General features: G+C 42.6%; 1 protein-coding gene across 1 annotated transcript in view; it reads right to left on the bottom strand.

Annotated features, from left to right (window-relative positions):
• The window catches only part of LOC109883533 (collagen alpha-2(V) chain-like), a 30,964-nt gene extending 12,223 nt beyond the window's left edge, over positions 1-18,741 (bottom strand). The window contains exons 1-17 of the mRNA XM_031813319.1: positions 18,438-18,741; positions 12,257-12,505; positions 11,808-12,026; positions 11,469-11,485; positions 11,189-11,221; positions 11,013-11,045; positions 10,535-10,588; positions 10,233-10,325; positions 9,737-9,814; positions 8,292-8,336; positions 8,127-8,180; positions 6,378-6,431; positions 1,200-1,253; positions 780-833; positions 545-598; positions 369-413; positions 160-213 (exon numbers count right to left, since the gene is read on the bottom strand). Coding sequence (XP_031669179.1) covers positions 160-213; positions 369-413; positions 545-598; positions 780-833; positions 1,200-1,253; positions 6,378-6,431; positions 8,127-8,180; positions 8,292-8,336; positions 9,737-9,814; positions 10,233-10,325; positions 10,535-10,588; positions 11,013-11,045; positions 11,189-11,221; positions 11,469-11,485; positions 11,808-12,026; positions 12,257-12,505; positions 18,438-18,528 — 1,281 coding nt within the window. The 5' untranslated portion in view covers positions 18,529-18,741. The remainder of the gene's footprint in view (positions 1-159; positions 214-368; positions 414-544; positions 599-779; positions 834-1,199; positions 1,254-6,377; positions 6,432-8,126; positions 8,181-8,291; positions 8,337-9,736; positions 9,815-10,232; positions 10,326-10,534; positions 10,589-11,012; positions 11,046-11,188; positions 11,222-11,468; positions 11,486-11,807; positions 12,027-12,256; positions 12,506-18,437) is intronic.
• Between the last annotated feature and the right edge of the window lie 409 nt (positions 18,742-19,150).

The following is a 19,150-nucleotide window of genomic DNA, read 5'->3' as shown; positions in this document are numbered from 1 at the left end:
AACATTTTGAACCTACATATAACCCAATGATGCCTCATGCCACATGTTGAATAAGAACTGACCTCAGATCAATTTAATTCAGGTGGGAAATCAATGGATTGAGGAAGTGGAGCTGTGTAATGTAGAGTTATAGGTCAAAGGTAATCATAACTCTCTTACCACAGGTCCAGTTGGGCCACTCCTTCCTCTCTCCCCTTGCATTCCTGCTGGACCCTAAAATATACAGTATCATGTTTGACATTATATTACACTCCTCACTAACAGACTGGACACATATCAGCGTATTTACAGCTATTGGTGTGTGTGAGTAACAGGTATTACAATCATATAATAATTTATTAGCAATTAACTCATTGATTATGACCTACCGCAGGACCAGGGGGCCCCATTCCACCTGGAGTACCTGATGGGCCCTGTAAAATAACAGAGAGAGAGAGAGTCACGATATGTGCAGCAATTTCAAACAGAAACAGAACAGATCATTTTTAGATAGTAACCTTGCGAAGCAGCACAAATATAAAGATATGCATGATGGTGAGTTTACCTTTGACCCAGCAACACCAGATTGACCTCTCGGTCCTAGAAGACCTGCATGACCCTGTTGATGAGACATTAGCTCATTAGTTCTGATCAGGTCTGTTCTAGGCTCTAACGAATCTCACAGAAGTTCATAACAGCACAGTGCCAAGTTACCTATTTTAAAAAATGTACATGCAGCCATGTTTCAAACTACAGTACATAGATATGAGCATTGTGATCATCCATGAGCTGCTGCTAACCTTAAGGCCTTTCAGTCCAGGGTGACCTGGCAGTCCTGGGAAACCTCTGGCACCCTGGAAATCACCACATTTAATCACTGTTTTACTTTCACATTTATAAGTATATACAGTGGCCCCATTAAAACAACAGTCTATTCTAATTGTGGACTATTGTTCATTGGTTTTACTCACAAATGAGAAAATATGGATGGGAAAATAAAGCACATCCATCCACAGTAATACAACTCAATCTAATCATGTGGAATTGTTGTAAGTGGTATAATCAAAATCTTGAAATGTCTATCATAAAAGAAGTGTGTAATTAATTGTGTTTTAACTCATTTGATCTGCAGTGACTGGGAAAGATATTTCATGCAGATCATTGGTTGTTTGAAGGCTGACAGATAGTTGGTTTCAGTTGAAAGACAGTTTGTTACTTACGGCAGATCCAACGGCTCCTTTATCTCCATCTATTCCGGCTGGGCCAGATTCTCCCTGTGAAGGGAAAACATCACGTTCACATAGCATTCTCAGCTGCTAGAAGACATTACAGTACAGGTAGGTAACAAATAGTTGTAATTTTCACTCTCAGATATAGACAAACAGCATTTCCCTTACAACAAAAAAATTGCGATTTTGAAACTGCAGTAAAAGTGAAGTAACTGCAGTCAACAGTGGTATTTTGGATGCAGTGATTGCAGAATAACTGCAGTTTTGCAATTCGTTCCAGTCACTGGCAGCAGAGAACTGGAAGGAAAGGCGGCCAAAGGAGGTGATGGCTTTGGGGATGATCAGTGAGATATACCTGCTGGAACGTGTGCTACGGGTGGGTGTTGTTATCGTGACCAGTGAACTGAGATAAGGCGGAGCTTTACCTAGTATAGACTTATAGATGACCTGGAGCCAGTGGTCTTGCCACGAATATGTAGAGAGAGCCAGCCGACTAGAGCATACAGGTCGCAGTGGTGGGTGGTATAAGGCGCTTTGGTAACAAAACAGATGGCACTGTGATAGACTACATCCAGTTTGCAGAGTAGAGTATTGGAAGCTATTTTGTAGATCACGTCGCAGAAGTAGAGGATCGGTAGGATAGTCAGTTTTACTAGGGTAAGTTTGGTGGCGTGAGTGAAGGAGGCTTTGCTGCAAAAAAGAAAGCCAATTTTAGATTTGATTTTGGATTGGAGATGTTTGATATGAGTCTGGAAGGAGAGTTTACAGTCTAGCCAGACATCTAGGTATTTGTAGTTGCCAACATATTCTAGGTCAGAACCGTCCAGGGTAGTGATGCTAGTCGGGCGGGCGGGTGAGGGTAGCGAACGGTTGAAAAGCATGCATTTGGTTTTACTAGAGTTTAAGAGCAGTTGGAGGCCACGGAAGGAGTGGTGTATGGCATTGAAGCTCGTTTGGAGGTTAGTTAACACAGTGTCCAAAGAAGGGCCAGATGTATACAGAATGGTGTCGTCTGCGTAGAGGTGGATCAGGGAATCACCTGCAGCCAGACCGATATCATTGATATATACAGAGAAAAGAGTCAGCCCGAGAATTGAACCCTGTGGTACCCCCATAGAGACTGCCAGAGGTCCGGACAACAGGCACTCCGATTTGACACGCTGAACTCTTGTCTGTGAAGTAGTTGGTGAACCACGCAAGGCAGTCATTAGAAAAACCGAGGCTACTGAGTCTGCCGATAAGAATGTGGTTATTGACAGAGTCGAAAGCCTTGGCAAGGTCGATGAAGACTGCTGCACAGTACTGTATTTTATCGATGGCGGTTATGATATTGTTTAGTACCTTGAGCGTGGCTGTGGTGCACCTGTGACCAGCTCGGAAACTGGATTGCACAGCAGAGAAGGTACGGTGGGATTTGAAATGGTCAGTGATCTGTTTATTAACTTGGCTTTCGAAGACTTTAGAGAGGCAGGGCAGGATGGATATAGGTCTATAACAGTTTGGGTCTAGAGTGTCACTCCCTTTGAAGAGGGGGATGACCCCGACAGACTGGTAATATACAGTGCCTTGCGAAAGTATTCGGCCCCCTTGAACTTTGCGACCTTTTGCCACATTTCAGGCTTCAAACATAAAGATATAAAACTGTATTTTTTTGTGAAGAATCAACAACAAATGGGACACAATCATGAAGTGGAACGACATTTATTGGATATTTCTAACTTTTTTAACAAATCAAAAACTGAAAAATTGGGCGTGCAAAATTATTCAGCCCCTTTACTTTCAGTGCAGCAAACTCTCTCCAGAAGTTCAGTGAGGATCTCTGAATGATCCAATGTTGACCTAAATGACTAATGATGATATATACAATCCACCTGTGTGTAATCAAGTCTCCGTATAAATGCACCTGCACTGTGATAGTCTCAGAGGTCCGTTAAAAGCGCAGAGAGCATCATGAAGAACAAGGAACACACCAGGCAGGTCCGAGATACTGTTGTGAAGAAGTTTAAAGCCGGATTTGGATACAAAAAGATTTCCCAAGCTTTAAACATCCCAAGGAGCACTGTGCAAGCGATAATATTGAAATGGAAGGAGTATCAGACCACTGCAAATCTACCAAGACCTGGCCGTCCCTCTAAACTTTCAGCTCATACAAGGAGAAGACTGATCAGAGATGCAGCCAAGAGGCCCATGATCACTCTGGATGAACTGCAGAGATCTACAGCTGAGGTGGGAGACTCTGTCCATAGGACAACAATCAGTCGTATATTGCACAAATCTGGCCTTTATGGAAGAGTGGCAAGAAGAAAGCCATTTCTTAAAGATATCCATAAAAAGTGTTGTTTAAAGTTTGCCACAAGCCACCTGGGAGACACACCAAACATGTGGAAGAAGGTGCTCTGGTCAGATTAAACCAAAATTGAACTTTTTGGCAACAATGCAAAACGTTATGTTTGGCGTAAAAGCAACACAGCTCATCACCCTGAACACACCATCGCCACTGTCAAACTTGGGATGGCAGCATCATGATTCTTCACAAAAAAATACAGTTTTATATCTTTATGTTTGAAGCCTGAAATGTGGCAAAAGGTCGCAAAGTTCAAGGGGGCCGAATACTTTCGCAAGGCACTGTAGGTTGTGCAATGGCAGCGGATAGTTTTAGAAAGAGAGGGTCCTGATTGTCTAGCCCAGCTGATTTGTACGGGTCCAGGTTTTGCAGCTCTTTCAGAACATCTGCTACCTGGATTTGGGTGAAGGAGAAGCTGGGGAGGCTCGGGCAAGTAGCTGCTGTTGGCCGGGGTTGGGGTAGCCAGGAGGAAACCATGACCAGCCGTAGAGAAATGCTTATTGAAATGTTCGATTATCATAGATTTATCGGTGGTGACCATGTTACCTAGCCTCAGTGCAGTGGGCAGAAAGTCCCAAAAAGTTTTGGGACATTGTAAAGTCAATGGAGAACAAGAGGTGCTCTTGTTCTCCATGGACTTTACAGTGTCCCAACACTTTTTGGAGTTAGAGCTACAGGGTGCAAATTTCTGTTTCCTGACTGACTGCGTGTATTGGTTCCTGATTTCCCTGAACAGTTGCATATCGCGGGGACTATTCGATGCTATTGCAGTCCGCCACAGGACGTTTTTGTGCTGGTCAAGGGCAGTCAGGTCTGGAGTGAACCAAGGGCTATATCTGTTCTTAGTTTTACATTTTTTGAAAGGGGCATGCTTATTTAAGATGGTGAGGAAATTACTTTTAAAGAATGACCAGACATCCTCGACTGACGGGATGAGGTCAATATCCTTCCAGGATACCTGAGTCAGGTCGATTAGAACGGCCTACTCGCAGAAGTGTTTTAGGGAGCGTTTAACAGTGATGAGGGGTGGTTGTATGACCGCGGACCCATAGCGGATGCAGGCAATGAGGCAGTGATCGCTGAGACCCTGACTGAAAACAGCAGAGTTGTATTTGGAGGGCAAGTTGGTCAGGATATTATCTATAAGGGTGCCCATGTTTACGGATTTAGGGTTGTACCTGGTGGATTCCTTGAGGATTTGAGTGAGATTGTGTAGAGGGTGTGTACTGGCGGCAGAGAAGTCAGGCGCAGGAGAGCAAAAACTGATTTACAACGGCACAGTTTAATAAACAAAACCACCGTAAACAGAACAATAAATCAATGGGTAAACAAAACCAGTTACACACCAGCATAACGTGCACAAGCACTACCATAAACAATTCCGGACAAGGACATGGGGGGGAACAGAGTGTTAAATACACAACATGTAATGATGGAGTTGAAACCAGGTGTGTGAGAAGACACAACAAATGGAAAATGAAAGGTGGATCGGCGATGGCTAGAAGACCGGTGACGTTGACCGCCGAACGCCGCCCGAACAAGGAGAGGGACCGACTTCGGTGGAAGTCGTGACAGATTGAGGGCATCTAGCTTAGATTGTAGGACAGTGTACAGTGTATATTACAGTGTACTGCAGTTATACTGTACTCTGACTGCAATCTTTTTTTGTATGGGTTCAACAGATGAACAGCACTTCAGAAAGGTAAACAAACAGCACTCCAACATAATGTGAAACTGATTCTGGATAGGTGTGTAAGCCTAAATGTTCAATGCAGTAAAGTTTGATGTAGAACAAAGGTTAAAAAATTAAATCTAAGTCTCCATGTTGGGTTCGCTTAAGTGACATGCCCGAGAAAATGGTGTTTGGAGGACATGTTGCCATGGTTTGCCTCGGGCCTTCGAACCAAGCCAATATATCCTCCAAACTGTCACGCCCTGGTCTTAGTATTTTGTGTTTTCTTTATTATTTTGGTCAGGCCAGGGTGTGACATGGGTTAATTATGTGTTTTGTCTTGTTTTTTTGTAGGTATTAGGATTGTGGTATAGTGGGGTTATCTAGAAAAGTCTATGGTTGCCTGAAGTGGTTCTCAATCAGAGGCAGGTGTTTATCGTTGTCTCTGATTGGGAACCATATTTAGGCAGCCATATTCTTTGAGTGTTTTGTGGGTGTTTGTTTGTACCAGATAGGCTGTTTAGGTTTTCACGGTTCTTGTTTTGTTAGTTTGTTCATGTGTAGTTTCTTTATTAAAGAACCATTAATCAAAGTAACCACGCTGCATTTTGGTCCGCCTCTCCTTCACCGCAGAAAACCGTAACACAAACACCAGCTTCAAAGGCATTACCACCCGTTGTATAATCCTGAACAAAGGTGTGTTAGGCAGTTCCATGTTCTCTAATAGCCAAGAGGTTTAACTTGGCGTTCTACCATCTCTGATAAAAGTTATTAAACGAGTTAATGACACAACATGGCATGTTAGGGCAGAGTTAGACACAACCGGCGCCTATCAATCAAATGTATTTATAAAGCTCTTTCCATCAGCAGATGTCACAGTGCTGTACAGAAACCCAGCCTTTTAACCCCAAACAGCAAGCAATGCAGAAGCACGGTGGCTAGGAAAAACTCTGCACTAATCTTACTACATACTATGAAGGAACATATGCAGAAAGCAACCAATATCAACATACTAGGCTCATTCATACTCAGACGACGTCATATCTAATGCGGGTTGTTCCTCACCACTGGCCCTATGGGTCCTGGTCCAAAGTATTGCACTATATAGGGAATAGGGACACGGCCGATGTCTGTTGGAGTGTAGAGTACTTACATCTAGTCCTGGTTTTCCTGGTGGGCCCTCAGGTCCTCTGTAACCAAAGCCACCCTGTATAAAAACATGTCCAATCACACACAGTCAATACAACATATAGCTCTGGTGTAACACCTCAAGACAGACTGTGATTGGTAGATCACCGCAAGACAGTGTGTGATTGGTAGATATTGGTGTAATACATCAAGGCAGTGTGTGATTGGTAGATCTTGGTGTAACACCTCAAGACGGCGTGTGATTGGTAGATCTTGGTGTAACACCTCAAGACAGTGTGTGATTGGTAGATCTTGGTGTAACACCTCAAGACAGTGTGTGATTGGTAGATCTTGGTGTAACACCTCAAGACAGTGTGTGATTGGTAGATCTTGGTGTAACACCTCAAGACAGTGTGTGATTGGTAGATCTTGGTGTAACACCTCAAGACAGTGTGTGATTGGTAGATCTTGGTGTAACACCTCAAGACAGTGTGTGATTGGTAGATCTTGGTGTAACACCTCAAGACAGTGTGTGATTGGTAGATCTTGGTGTAACACCTCAAGACAGTGTGTGATTGGTAGCGGAGGTAGTTCAGCGATGGAAGCTGGTGTGATGATGATAACTTTGCCTGAGAACTGAAGACTTGTGTTAGCTCCCTGAGATAATGCCTAAACCAGGAAGATTAGTCAGTTGACTCAGCCGCGGTATGATTTTTTTATTGAGCGGATGGTCAGGGACATAATTACAAATCATTTGTAGACTACAAATTGACATCAAGAAGCCCAAACAGATCATTTCTCACCTTGCTTACATTTGAATGCGATCACAACCTGTTTAATGCGATCACAACCTGTTTAATGCGATCACAACCTGTTTAATGCGATCACAACCTGTTTAATGCGATCACAACCTGTTCAATGCGATCACAACCTGTTTAATGCGATCACAACCTGTTTAATGCGATCACAACCTGTTTAATGCGATCACAAACTGTTTAATGCGATCACAAACTGTTTAATGCGATCACAACCTGTTTAATGCGATCACAACCTGTTTAATGTGATCACAAACTGTTTAATGCGATCACAACCTGTTTAATGCGATCACAACCTGTTTAATGCGATCACAACCTGTTTAATGCGATCACAAACTGTTTAATGCGATCACAACCTGTTTAATGCGATCACAACCTGTTTAATGTGATCACAAACTGTTTAATGTGATCACAAACTGTTTAATGCGATCACAAACTGTTTAATGCGATCACAAACTGTTTAATGCGATCACAACCTGTTTAATGCGATCACAACCTGTTTAATGCGATCACAACCTGTTTAATGCGATCACAAACTGTTTAATGCGATCACAACCTGTTTAATGCGATCACAACCTGTTTAATGCGATCACAACCTGTTTAATGTGATCACAAGCTGTTTAATGCGATCACAAACTGTTTAATGCGATCACAACCTGTTTAATGCGATCACAATCACAACCTGTTTAATGTGATCACAACCTGTTTAATGCGATCACAACCTCTTTAACTCTATATTATGTGCGCAAATACTTTGGAACCGATTTCTGATTTCCGTGGGCCGCCAGTTGGGGAACAATGGCTTAGGCCCTTTTTTTGTTGAGTTAGCTCCCTGTGCTAATGCCTAAGCTTTAGCTCAATGGGCTAACAGTCTTCAAGTATGTAGGTGACCAGGATTCAAACCCAGTCAAAAAAGCATCAGAGAGATGACTAATGCAGAGATTATGCATGGTTCTTACCATGGATCCGGGGTCTCCAACGTCTCCTGGGGCCCCCTGCCCCCCTGTAGAGCCCTACGAGACAGGGAGGAAAAGGAAATGATCACATTCTGTTTACTTACAGAAATGATCTCCATTAAGAATTGATGTCTGAAAGGTAGATATAGTCAGCCATCTTTGACTTACTGGTTGACCGGACTGTCCAGGAGGCCCTCTTGGTCCTGCCTCACCCTAAAATATACATGGAGACAACATACAGGGGTGTTAACCCTGGTGTCCTGGCTAAATTCCCAATCTGGCCACAAACCATCACGGTCACCTAATAATCCCCAGTTTACAATTGGCTCATTCCTCCCCTTCCTCTCCCCTGTAACTATTCCCCAGGACGTTGCTGCAAATGAGAATGTGTTCTCAGTCAATTTACCTGGTAAAATAACAGATTAATAAAATAAATAAATAAATACAGAGACAGAGTAATGAGTAATATAGGCACAAACCTAAATGAACTGTCATTCAATCAAGCCCGCCAAAGACAATGTATTAGACAGGATGCAGCTGAGGGGAGGACGGCTCATAATAATGTCTGGAAGGGAGCAAATGGAATGGCATCAAACACACGGAAACACATGGAAACCATGGAAACCGTGAAACTAATTCCGCTCCAGCCATCAACACGAGCCTGTCCTCCCAAATTAAGGTAACACCAGCCTCCCGTGGTTAATACTCTACAGTATGTCTTTCCTTGTTTACAATCTACTGCCCATGGACACACACACTTAGCAAGGACTACCATGCAATGAGGTTTGTTTGGGACTTTTTTGTAGAGGACAGCATATTTAATAGTAACTCACCCTGTTGCCAGATATCATTCCCATCATCCCAGGTAATTTAATAGTAGCTCACCCTGTTGCCAGATATCATCCCCATCATCCCAGGTGATTTAATAGTAGCTCACCCTGTTGCCAGATATCATTCCCATCATCCCAGGTGATTTAATAGTAGCTCACCCTGTTGCCAGATATCATCCCCATCATCCCAGGTGATTTAATAGTAGCTCACCCTGTTGCCAGATATCATTCCCATCATCCCAGGTGATTTAATAGTAGCTCACCCTGTTGCCAGATATCATCCCCATCATCCCAGGTGATTTAATAGTAGCTCACCCTGTTGCCAGATATCATCCCCATCATCCCAGGTGATTTAATAGTAGCTCACCCTGTTGCCAGATATCATCCCCATCATCCCAGGTGATTTAATAGTAACTCACCCTGTTGCCAGATATCATCCCCATCATCCCAGGTGATTTAATAGTAACTCACCCTGTTGCCAGATATCATCCCCATCATCCCAGCTGATTTAATAGTAGCTCACCCTGTTGCCAGATATCATTCCCATCATCCCAGGTGATTTAATAGAAACTCACCCTGTTGCCAGATATCATCCCCATCATCCCAGGTGATTTAATAGTAACTCACCCTGTTGCCAGATATCATCCCCATCATCCCAGGTGATTTAATACTAACTCACCCTGTTGCCAGATATCATCCCCATCATCCCAGGTGATTTAATAGTAGCTCACCCTGTTGCCAGATATCATTCCCATCATCCCAGGTGATTTAATAGTAACTCACCCTGTTGCCAGATATCATTCCCATCATCCCAGCTGATTTCTCACCGAAGCCTGCTGCCATTTGAGAGACCAGCTGACCCTGGGGGGGAGAGGAGGACGGTCATTCATTCATTATCACCACGGTGTGGAAGTTCTTCACTGGTGACCACAGATTCCGTATGAAGAGAATAGGTGCAGTGTCCCCCCCCCCCTCAACTGGACAGGTACAATGAGAAGAGGGATAGAACAGGTTTGGAAGCTCTGAGCTATCCCTACAAGCCCCCAAGTCTCTTCATGTTACTTACTTGACGTTTTGGGGTGAAAATTATTTCAGGTACAGCAAGTACATTCGTCCAAAAAGCTAAACAAAATACAAAATGGCTGTATTTTTTCCAGAACCAACCCTCTCAGTCAGTTTACTAACAAGTGTAGGGAGGGAAATCACTTCTGACCAGAAATGAAGGTTACAGACTGCACCAGTGAAGTGTCGGGCTGGGGAGACAGACGGACAAACTCACCCCAGGGTGTGAGGGCTGGCCGGGGGATCCTGGCTCACCAGGGTTCCCTGGGACTCCTGGTTCCCCGTCGAAGCCTGCTGGGCCCTGTAAACCCTGGATTTGAGGAAACATATGCAAACACATGAGTGACAGTATTGAACGTCACTACTACAGAGATGATTTGACATGTCTACCAGATTCAACATATGAAGGTACTGAAGAGCAGTGAGTTATCTCAGGATAGTTTGTTGGTCCTCGGTCACATTGAATCGCAGTATTGTAACACGCTTCTCTAGATGTAAATGTCATGGTGTTAGACATACTTTTCTGCCCTTGAAACCAGTGTATCCTCTGCTCCCCTGAGCTCCGGGAGGACCCTGAAACATTGACACAGATAACAAGAAAACATCATCACTTTCACATGATATTTTACACTAGCAGTAGTGTCTTCCCACTGTAGCTGTGGACAGAGACCGCAGTAGTAGCATCAGCTAACCCTCCTTACTGACACTCTATAGTACCATCTAGTGTGGTAAAGGGAATCTGACTGAAAATTAGGAGGGGAGTGGCCAGCCAAACTTCTATACAGTATACCAGAGGAGGCTGGTGGGAGGAGCTATAAGAGGACGGGCTCATTGTAATGGTTGGAATAGAATCAATGGAATGGAGTCAAACACATTGTATCCATGTGTTTGATGTCTTTGGTACAGTTCCATTGATTCAATTCCATCCATAACGATGACCCGTAAGAGAAACTTCTAACATAATCATGTCAAATAATAATGTCTACAGAGTGCTCACCATTGGTCCGGGTTGACCTACTGGCCCCACGACCTGGAAACAAAAAACAAACAAAAACACTTATAAAAGTGACAGTATGATGTTTTTGATAACAGTTGTCATAATAGGTGTCAACAGTCACATTAATTGTTAATTAACAGATGCGCTGTCTCTGAGAGGTATGAACACAGACTTACGTAAGGGATATCACCAGGTTCGCCTTTCTGACCCTGGAAATCAAATGCATCACATAACAATGTGACAATCAGCTCAGCTATTCAGGTAGCCTGGTTCCAGATCTGTTTGTGCTCTTACCAACCCCATTGCTCATTGTCAAGCCAAATACGTGTATGACAATGAGTGACAAGGAGCTGGCGTGACAACACAAACAGACGGGCACTCAGGCTAATATTCAGGGGTGTGTCCAAGTAAAAATTGGAAAACGGAAGATTGAGAATATCTTTTATCATTACTCACCTTGAACGCCATCATTTCTTTGAGGAAGGGAAAGGAAGAAATCAGATTTTAACGTAGATCTTTCATCCTTAATTTGACATGTGATCTTCAATGACTTGATACTGTGTTATATGTTGAAACACTATGAAATCTAGTATGTTTTCCCCTCTTATCATCAGTCAGTGAGACACCTCCAGGGAATCCAAAGTTAATCGCTACGTTTCACACTTGGGTTTCCATGCAACACCTTGCAGTAACAGTTCATCTGAGGTAATGATGTAGACATGTGAGCCGCGCCCTTTAGACATATAATTCATATATATGTTTAAGCATGTATGTATATATACATATATATCTCACCTATCCTCCTGTTAGCGCTGGAGAAGCTGTCACACACGGGGCAGCACTCTCCCTCAGGGATGGTCACCTTCTCACAGTTCCCCACCATCTCACACTGCACCTCCTCACAGATGGTGGTTCCACTGTCACACACACACACCTTGCACGGCTCTGGGGTCCACATGTCATTGTGGGCGTACACCTGCCCGTTGTCCCTGCAGGTCTCATCCTTCTTCTCGTCTACTGAGTCATGGAGATTGAAGAACAGAATATGAATCAGACGTAGGTCCTATTAGAAAATACTGAGAGAACTGAGAGGATGTAGAGAGTCTGAAATGAGAATGTTGTAAGAAATGTAACAACACCATTAATCGAACACCATTCCATCATGACCATGAGGAATAATTCTCTTAGTGGGCACTTGAAACTGTAAAACATGGATCAATGTAATGTGGTGAGAATGTAGTCACCCGTTTTGATCTTTGGTAGCAGATTATCCCAGGTAGTAGCCTGCTGGCCCTGGGTTCCTGCGGCCTCAGAACACACAGGGCAACATTCTCCCTCAGGGGTGCTGGTTTCCTTACAGGCTAGGTCTTCACATCGGATGTCCTCACAGGTAATAGTCCCCAGGTCACACACACAGATCTTACATGGCTCCGGGTTCCAAATCTCGTTGTTGCTGTAGACTTTGCCGTTTTCGGCACAGCTGTCTTCGTTCCCTGCCACAGCAAGTAAACAGCATTTACACACATATCTTTACATGTTATGTCCTCAACCCATATGAGGTAAGAGGTAGAATAACCCTCTACAATAACACCAGGAAACAACACCACCATGTTTCTGGGATTTTCAGAGTTGACAAAAAGCATGAATGATCATTTCTGGCAAATAGAATCAAGGGGATGTTTAGGAGGCCTGATGAGGGATGAGAGTTTTTAAGGACCATGTGACCTGATGAGTGTCCATTTGACTAAATTATTAGCCTTGTAAATTGTGTGTTTCTTCTATGGCCACTAGGTGGCAGACTGAAGAGAGAGAACACTGTCCCAGAGTGGGACCATCTCACATTTACTATAATGTGGACAATGTGGTGTTGGTGTCATTGTGTTTAGGAACACGTCCGAAATTCTGTTCAATCAAGTATAGCTCACTTGCCATGAACTCGCCAATGTGTGAAGTGTTCAGTTTAGGGTTTTTATGAAGAATGTAACACATTAACAGGATAGAATGTCCTGACCTACTCTTTATAACCCACTCTTTATGAGTAGGTCAGGACATACTCATACCTACTCTTTATGACCTACTCTTTATGAGTAGGTCAGGACATACTTATACCTACTCTTTATGATCTACTCTTTATGAGTAGGTCAGGACATACTCATACCTACTCTTTATGACCTACTCTTTATGAGTAGGTCAGGACATACTCATACCTACTCTTTATAGCCCACTCTTTATGAGTAGGTCAGGACATACTCATACCTACTCTTTATGACCTACTCTTTATGAGTAGGTCAGGGCATACTCATACCTACTCTTTATAGCCCACTCTTTATGAGTAGGTCAGGACATACTCATACCTACTCTTTATGACCTACTCTTTTTGAGTAGGTCAGGACATACTCATACCTACTCTTTATAACCTACTCTTTTTGAGTAGGTCAGGACATACTCATACCTACTCTTTATGACCTACTCTTTTTGAGTAGGTCAGGACATACTCATACCTACTCTTTATAACCTACTCTTTATAACCCACTCTTTTTGAGTAGGTCAGGACATACTCATACCTACTCTTTATGACCTACTCTTTATAACCCACTCTTTTTGAGTAGGTCAGGACATACTCATACCTACTCTTTATGACCTACTCTTTATGAGTAGGTCAGGACATACTCATACCTACTCTTTATGACCTACTCTTTATGAGTAGGTCAGGACATACTCATACCTACTCTTTATGACCCACTCTTTATGAGTAGGTCAGGACATACTCATACCTACTCTTTATGACCTACTCTTTATGAGTAGGTCAGGACATACTCATAACTACTCTTTATGACCTACTCTTTATGAGTAGGTCAGGACATACTCATACCTACTCTTTATGACCTACTCTTTATGTTTCTATCATTTTCAGTGAAGCTCTTCATTGTTAACTGTTTTTCCTCCCATGTGTAATTCTGAGTGTTGGAAGAAGCTCACACCAAGGATGTAGTTGCGTAGGACGATTGCTGACCATAAGAGCAATTTCACAATTTTCTATGACAAAATAGGAAGTTCGTCATTATAAATCATTACGTTACTTAGCAAAATTACATCTCCCCACTTGTCATTTGAAGTTGTAAATTCTAGGCCTACATCTAAATATAGTCGACATAAGTACTGAGTAAGACAGTGACGTCATGTAAGTCCAAACCAGTAATATAGACTAAGAAATCAGACTTTCCATTCAGGTTCTGGGCTTGATGTTATTTTTGTACCTTTATAAATAGGTGCCTACGTTGCTCTTCCCACTTCAATGAGATCCCTGAGATCATTCCCTGATGATAAGAGGAAGATGATACACAAGCACGATGACACAGAACAGAAGCTCTTTTCACAATTCATCTGTGAATCGGGGAAACATCGCTCCAATACAGATGCTGCCTGGAAGCAAGAAACAACCCAAGCACCTCCCATGGCATTATCTAGGCGGGGTGGTGGGGCCTCTGTTGGAAACTAAGGGAGTGAAACTAGGAGAAACACTGACCACCTGCTGCAGTACTATATGTAGTATCCTTGCGGAATCTCACTTTTATAAACTTAGCCAGTTTTATATGAAAAACATAACTTCTAAGTACTCATTATGTGGGCGAGCTTCTCCCCAAGAGAGAAGCTACTTTTCAAAAGCAGGAGTTATTTCAGGGAAAACCACAGCAGCCTATATTATAGGTTATGCTTAGCATGTGCCTGTGGCTGGGCTGTATTTCTGGGCCAGCCATGAGAGGCCACACCCAGCTAACTCCACAGCCATGGAATCTAAACGCTTCATCATATGAACCAACTTCCATTTACAAAATGGTGTAACATTATTAAGTCAGCTGTACCCAAGTGAATAATGTAAATGAATCAATAATATGTATATTGACTTCACCAACCAGGGTGTTCTTATTAAACCCATTATATTCAGAGTGTTGATCACTATAAAAGTGAGGCCTGTGGTTACTGTAAATTGAATCCATTTGTGGTTTGCACATGGACCAAAACACTGTTCCTCTTCAGTTAATTATCCAATATGGCCGCCTGCTATAACTTCCCACTACACACTGACCTTCATGACACTGTGCTGCTCAGCTGTGAAGTCAGGTGAAAGTGATCTTGGTGTTATATTATCAAGCACTATCACATATTGTCCAATAGTATACTGTGTTACAGCTAAAGAACATGGGGGAACATTTTGAAAAGTATGGTTTTCATGTCTTTTTCACTGTAGCGTTAATCTGCTCAAACAATGCACCACAAAAGGTTGGTGGCTTGGGGAGGACGGGCTCGTTGTAATGACTGGAGCGGAATCAGTGGAACGGTATCAAATACATCAAACACATGGTTTCCAGGTGAGCTGTCCTCCCCTCAGCAGCACCCTTACTACACAATACCTGTGACTTTTTACACTAAGACGTTTTCTATAGCAACATAGGCCTAAACCCCCGAGCAGCAGGTGTGACCTACTGGGTTTGAACTCAGGTTGCTTGTTTGAGCTAACACCAGTCATCAGGGCCTTATCTACCTGGAGTTCACCTATCGGATAGGATTAAAGACATAGATATAGAATGAATAGAACGAATGAATAGGACGAATCATTGACTTGAATGGGAACTCCCGTTCTATTCATTCTGTTTCTATGCATTTCATCTTATCCGATGGATGTAATCTGGACAGATAACTTTTAAAAAGCCGGGCCCAGGTGGCAGGTAAAGTTAGGCCTACTTATCACCTGATTGACCTGTCGCTACACAAGCAGACACAAAACGACAAGGAGAGAAACCATCTTCGCTGTTCAAAGACAGCATACTCCTAAAGTGATATGGGCTTTGTGGATGCCGACAGTATGAAGCATATTCATACCCAGCATTCATCGTTTCACTGGGTGTGTTCGGTCGCTCTCTGGCAAACCCCTAACCAAAATCAGTGGCCTGTTTTGGTCCGTCCCCACATCATTATGGCCATGGCGCTCTACAACCCTTCATTCAGCCTTGCACTGAAATAGCCCTGCCAGCCAGTCAGCCAGCCAGTCAGCCAGTCAGCCAGCCAGTCAGCCAGCCAGCCAGTCAGCCAGCCAGCCAGCCAGTCAGCCAGTCAGCCAGTCAGCCAGTCAGCCAGCCAGTCAGCCAGTCAGCCAGCCAGCCAGCCAGTCAGCCAGCCAGCCAGTCAGCCAGCCAGTCAGCCAGTCAGCCAGCCAGTCAGCCAGTCAGCCAGCCAGTCAGCCAGCCAGTCAGCCAGCCAGCCAGTCATGCACACAACACCACTTTAACACGAGGGATGTATTTTTGTTGCTGTTATTGTAGAGAAGAATTTGTTCCTAACTGACATGCCTTGTAAAAACCAAATAAAAATATGGATTCTATCCATGATTGTGTGTTTGTATCCAGACATCTCTGAGAGAACCTATCCCATTAGTTTGATTTGAACACTTTATTTACTCTCTTGTAAAAAGTTACAATATGAACAATGAGAAAATAGCATCCATTAAAGTGTTGATTTTATTTTCTGTTTTTTGGGGGTTAGGGTTACGTGGCCAACGTGGTCCAGAGACTGGGTGGCCTGTAAACTGGACTGAACCTGCTGTGAGTGAGAGGTATCATGGTACTTATAAAACAAACCACTTCCTACAGTAAAACAATAAGACACATTTTAGTACTTTATATTTCATTTGTGAGAAAATAATTGTGATATTGAGGCGTGTAAACTGAACACAAACTGAACACAAACTGAACACAAACTGAACACAAAAAAGAAAGAAAAAGAAAAGAAAAAAATAGAAAGATAGGAAAGGAAATATGAACGTTGCTTATACACCACCTATAGATGTTCATTAAGGCCCATAAAAGTATCAAACGCATAAAATTGTTGCATCCTCTCATTGACATGCTTGATCTATCCTGAGAAGGGTTGCAGCAGTAGGGTATATTACTCTAAACTTTCGAGTACTTTACCAGTAAACTAACAGAATGTTGGTAACTTTCAAGGAATATATGGAATCTTACCAGATGACATCTAGGGGCCTTTTTGTGGCTTATCACATGTAAAATATATATACAGTATATATACAGTATATATATATATATATATATATATATATATATACATTCACATGTCTAATAAGTTGACTTTATATATAAAAAAATGGAATGACAAAACTGTAAAACATCTGAAATATAAACCTTAGTGAATATAATTTGTGTTTAATGAGGGTTGTTTCAGCATGAAATATTATTTACATCTTTTTACACACTTGTATTTATTTTACTATGTCAATATGTCTTTGTTGTAAATGTTTTGTGGCCAAACTGGTGGCAGTTGTGAAAAAAGACAATAGTTGGAAGAGTTGCAGAGTTGGTTAGAGGCTTTTTTCATTAATTATGCTCTTTTCTCTTGAACCATGTGGTCTATCCACTAGAAACTCATGGACAATATGGGCACAGATATAAAAAAATATATATTATATATGAATATATATATTTTTTAGTATTGAAGTATAAATCACCAAAGCTACCATAGATTGCCATAGATCACTGAAGATCCCAGTAACTTTGTTATATTACGGGTAGCTCTGCAACCCTAATCCTTTGTTCCCAGAGGGACTTTTACAAAATGTGTTGCCTGTAGACTCAAGATCTCCATGGAAAAACAGTCATTCCTGTACTCTGCTGCAGTTCTGTGGAACGGGTTACCAAGCTACCTGAAAACTGTCTTCAGAGAAAAGCTTTAAGGTGCCACTTAAATAATATCTGAGAAATAGTGTGTCGGTGTGATTAGAGGTGTGATTAGAGGTGTGATTAGAGGTGTGATTAGAGGTATTCTTTGATGAGGCGACTCCTAAACGGGCACCTCTGTGCTGTTGATAGGGTTGATATAGTAGTAATTGATTTTACTGTAGTTTTGAAATTGCATTGTGTGTGATGTGTCAATTTTGACCACCTGCCATCTACCTGCCGAAGAGGATCATAACAGTCCACCACAGTGGACGCATCATAATACCCATAAAAACAGGGTTTTTCCGCCATTCATTTTCCACATTGTGAATTCTACAAAAAATACCAATGAATTGTGTGTTTGGTGTAGGCTTACCCTGGCATGACGTTTTGATAGCCTGGTCTGTGTTTGGTGTAGGCTTACCCTGGCATGACGTTTTGATAGCCATGTAATTCTCTCTTGGACACGGTCAGTTTTATCAATTATTCAATTCAATGTGACATCTGTAATGTCGTCTGCGCCTGACGCAGCCTACAACTTCTAATTATTAAATCTATTAAATCAATCAATAAAAAAAATGTAGAACAAAAAGTTAAACACATGAGCAATTCATATCACTCAGTACAAGCAATAGCAATCAACACAATCATCTGTCAGTCGGACCATAAGTCATGCAGTGCAGCCCCGTCCACTCACCTAGGTTGACATCCTGGCTGGTCACTGTCAATACCGGAAACAGAGATATAGCCAGACATAGAATAATCCTGGAGAGCACAGAGGTGGCCATGTCTGCACCTGAGACAGGCACCTTCCCAACACACGTACAGGGCAGAGAGGAAGACGAGAGAAGAGGAGGATGAGAGAGCTAGGCTAGCGTTGCAGTGCACAGTACCATCCAGTAATATCCAGGTAGCCTTGAGAAGAGAAAATAACTGCCTGAACTAGACCAGAGAAACAGTCTCTCTCTCTCTCTCTCTCTCTCTCTCTCTCTCTCTCTCTCTCTCTCTCTCTCTCTCTCTCTCTCTCTCTCCTCTCTCTCTCTCTCTCTCTCTCTCTTCTTCTCTCTCTCCCACCGCCTCACTCTCTCTCTACTTCTCTCTCTCTCGCGCCTCTCTCTCACTCCCTCTTTTAAAGGGTTGTCTAACCTCTAATTTTCTTCCTTTTTCCTGTGCTCTCAGTCTCAGACAGCCAGCGTTCAGCAGATTACTGAAAATAGAATCCGTTTCTGATTACAGATGACATTATAGTAACAGTAAAAGGCCCTATATATAGGATGTCATGTGTGTCATCCTAGAGCTCTGACGAGGAGGAGTAGTAGGAAGGATCGGAGGACCAAAATCCAGCGTGGTATGTATCCATAATATAATTTAATGAGACTGAATACAAAAGTACAAGAGAACGGGCGGGCG

The sequence above is a fragment of the Oncorhynchus kisutch genome, unplaced genomic scaffold (assembly GCF_002021735.2).
Source record: "Oncorhynchus kisutch isolate 150728-3 unplaced genomic scaffold, Okis_V2 Okis05a-Okis16b_hom, whole genome shotgun sequence".
In the NCBI taxonomy this organism is placed as follows: domain Eukaryota; kingdom Metazoa; phylum Chordata; class Actinopteri; order Salmoniformes; family Salmonidae; genus Oncorhynchus; species Oncorhynchus kisutch.
Note: the sequence above shows the minus strand (reverse complement) of the source record. Positions and strands in the feature narration are given on the sequence as shown.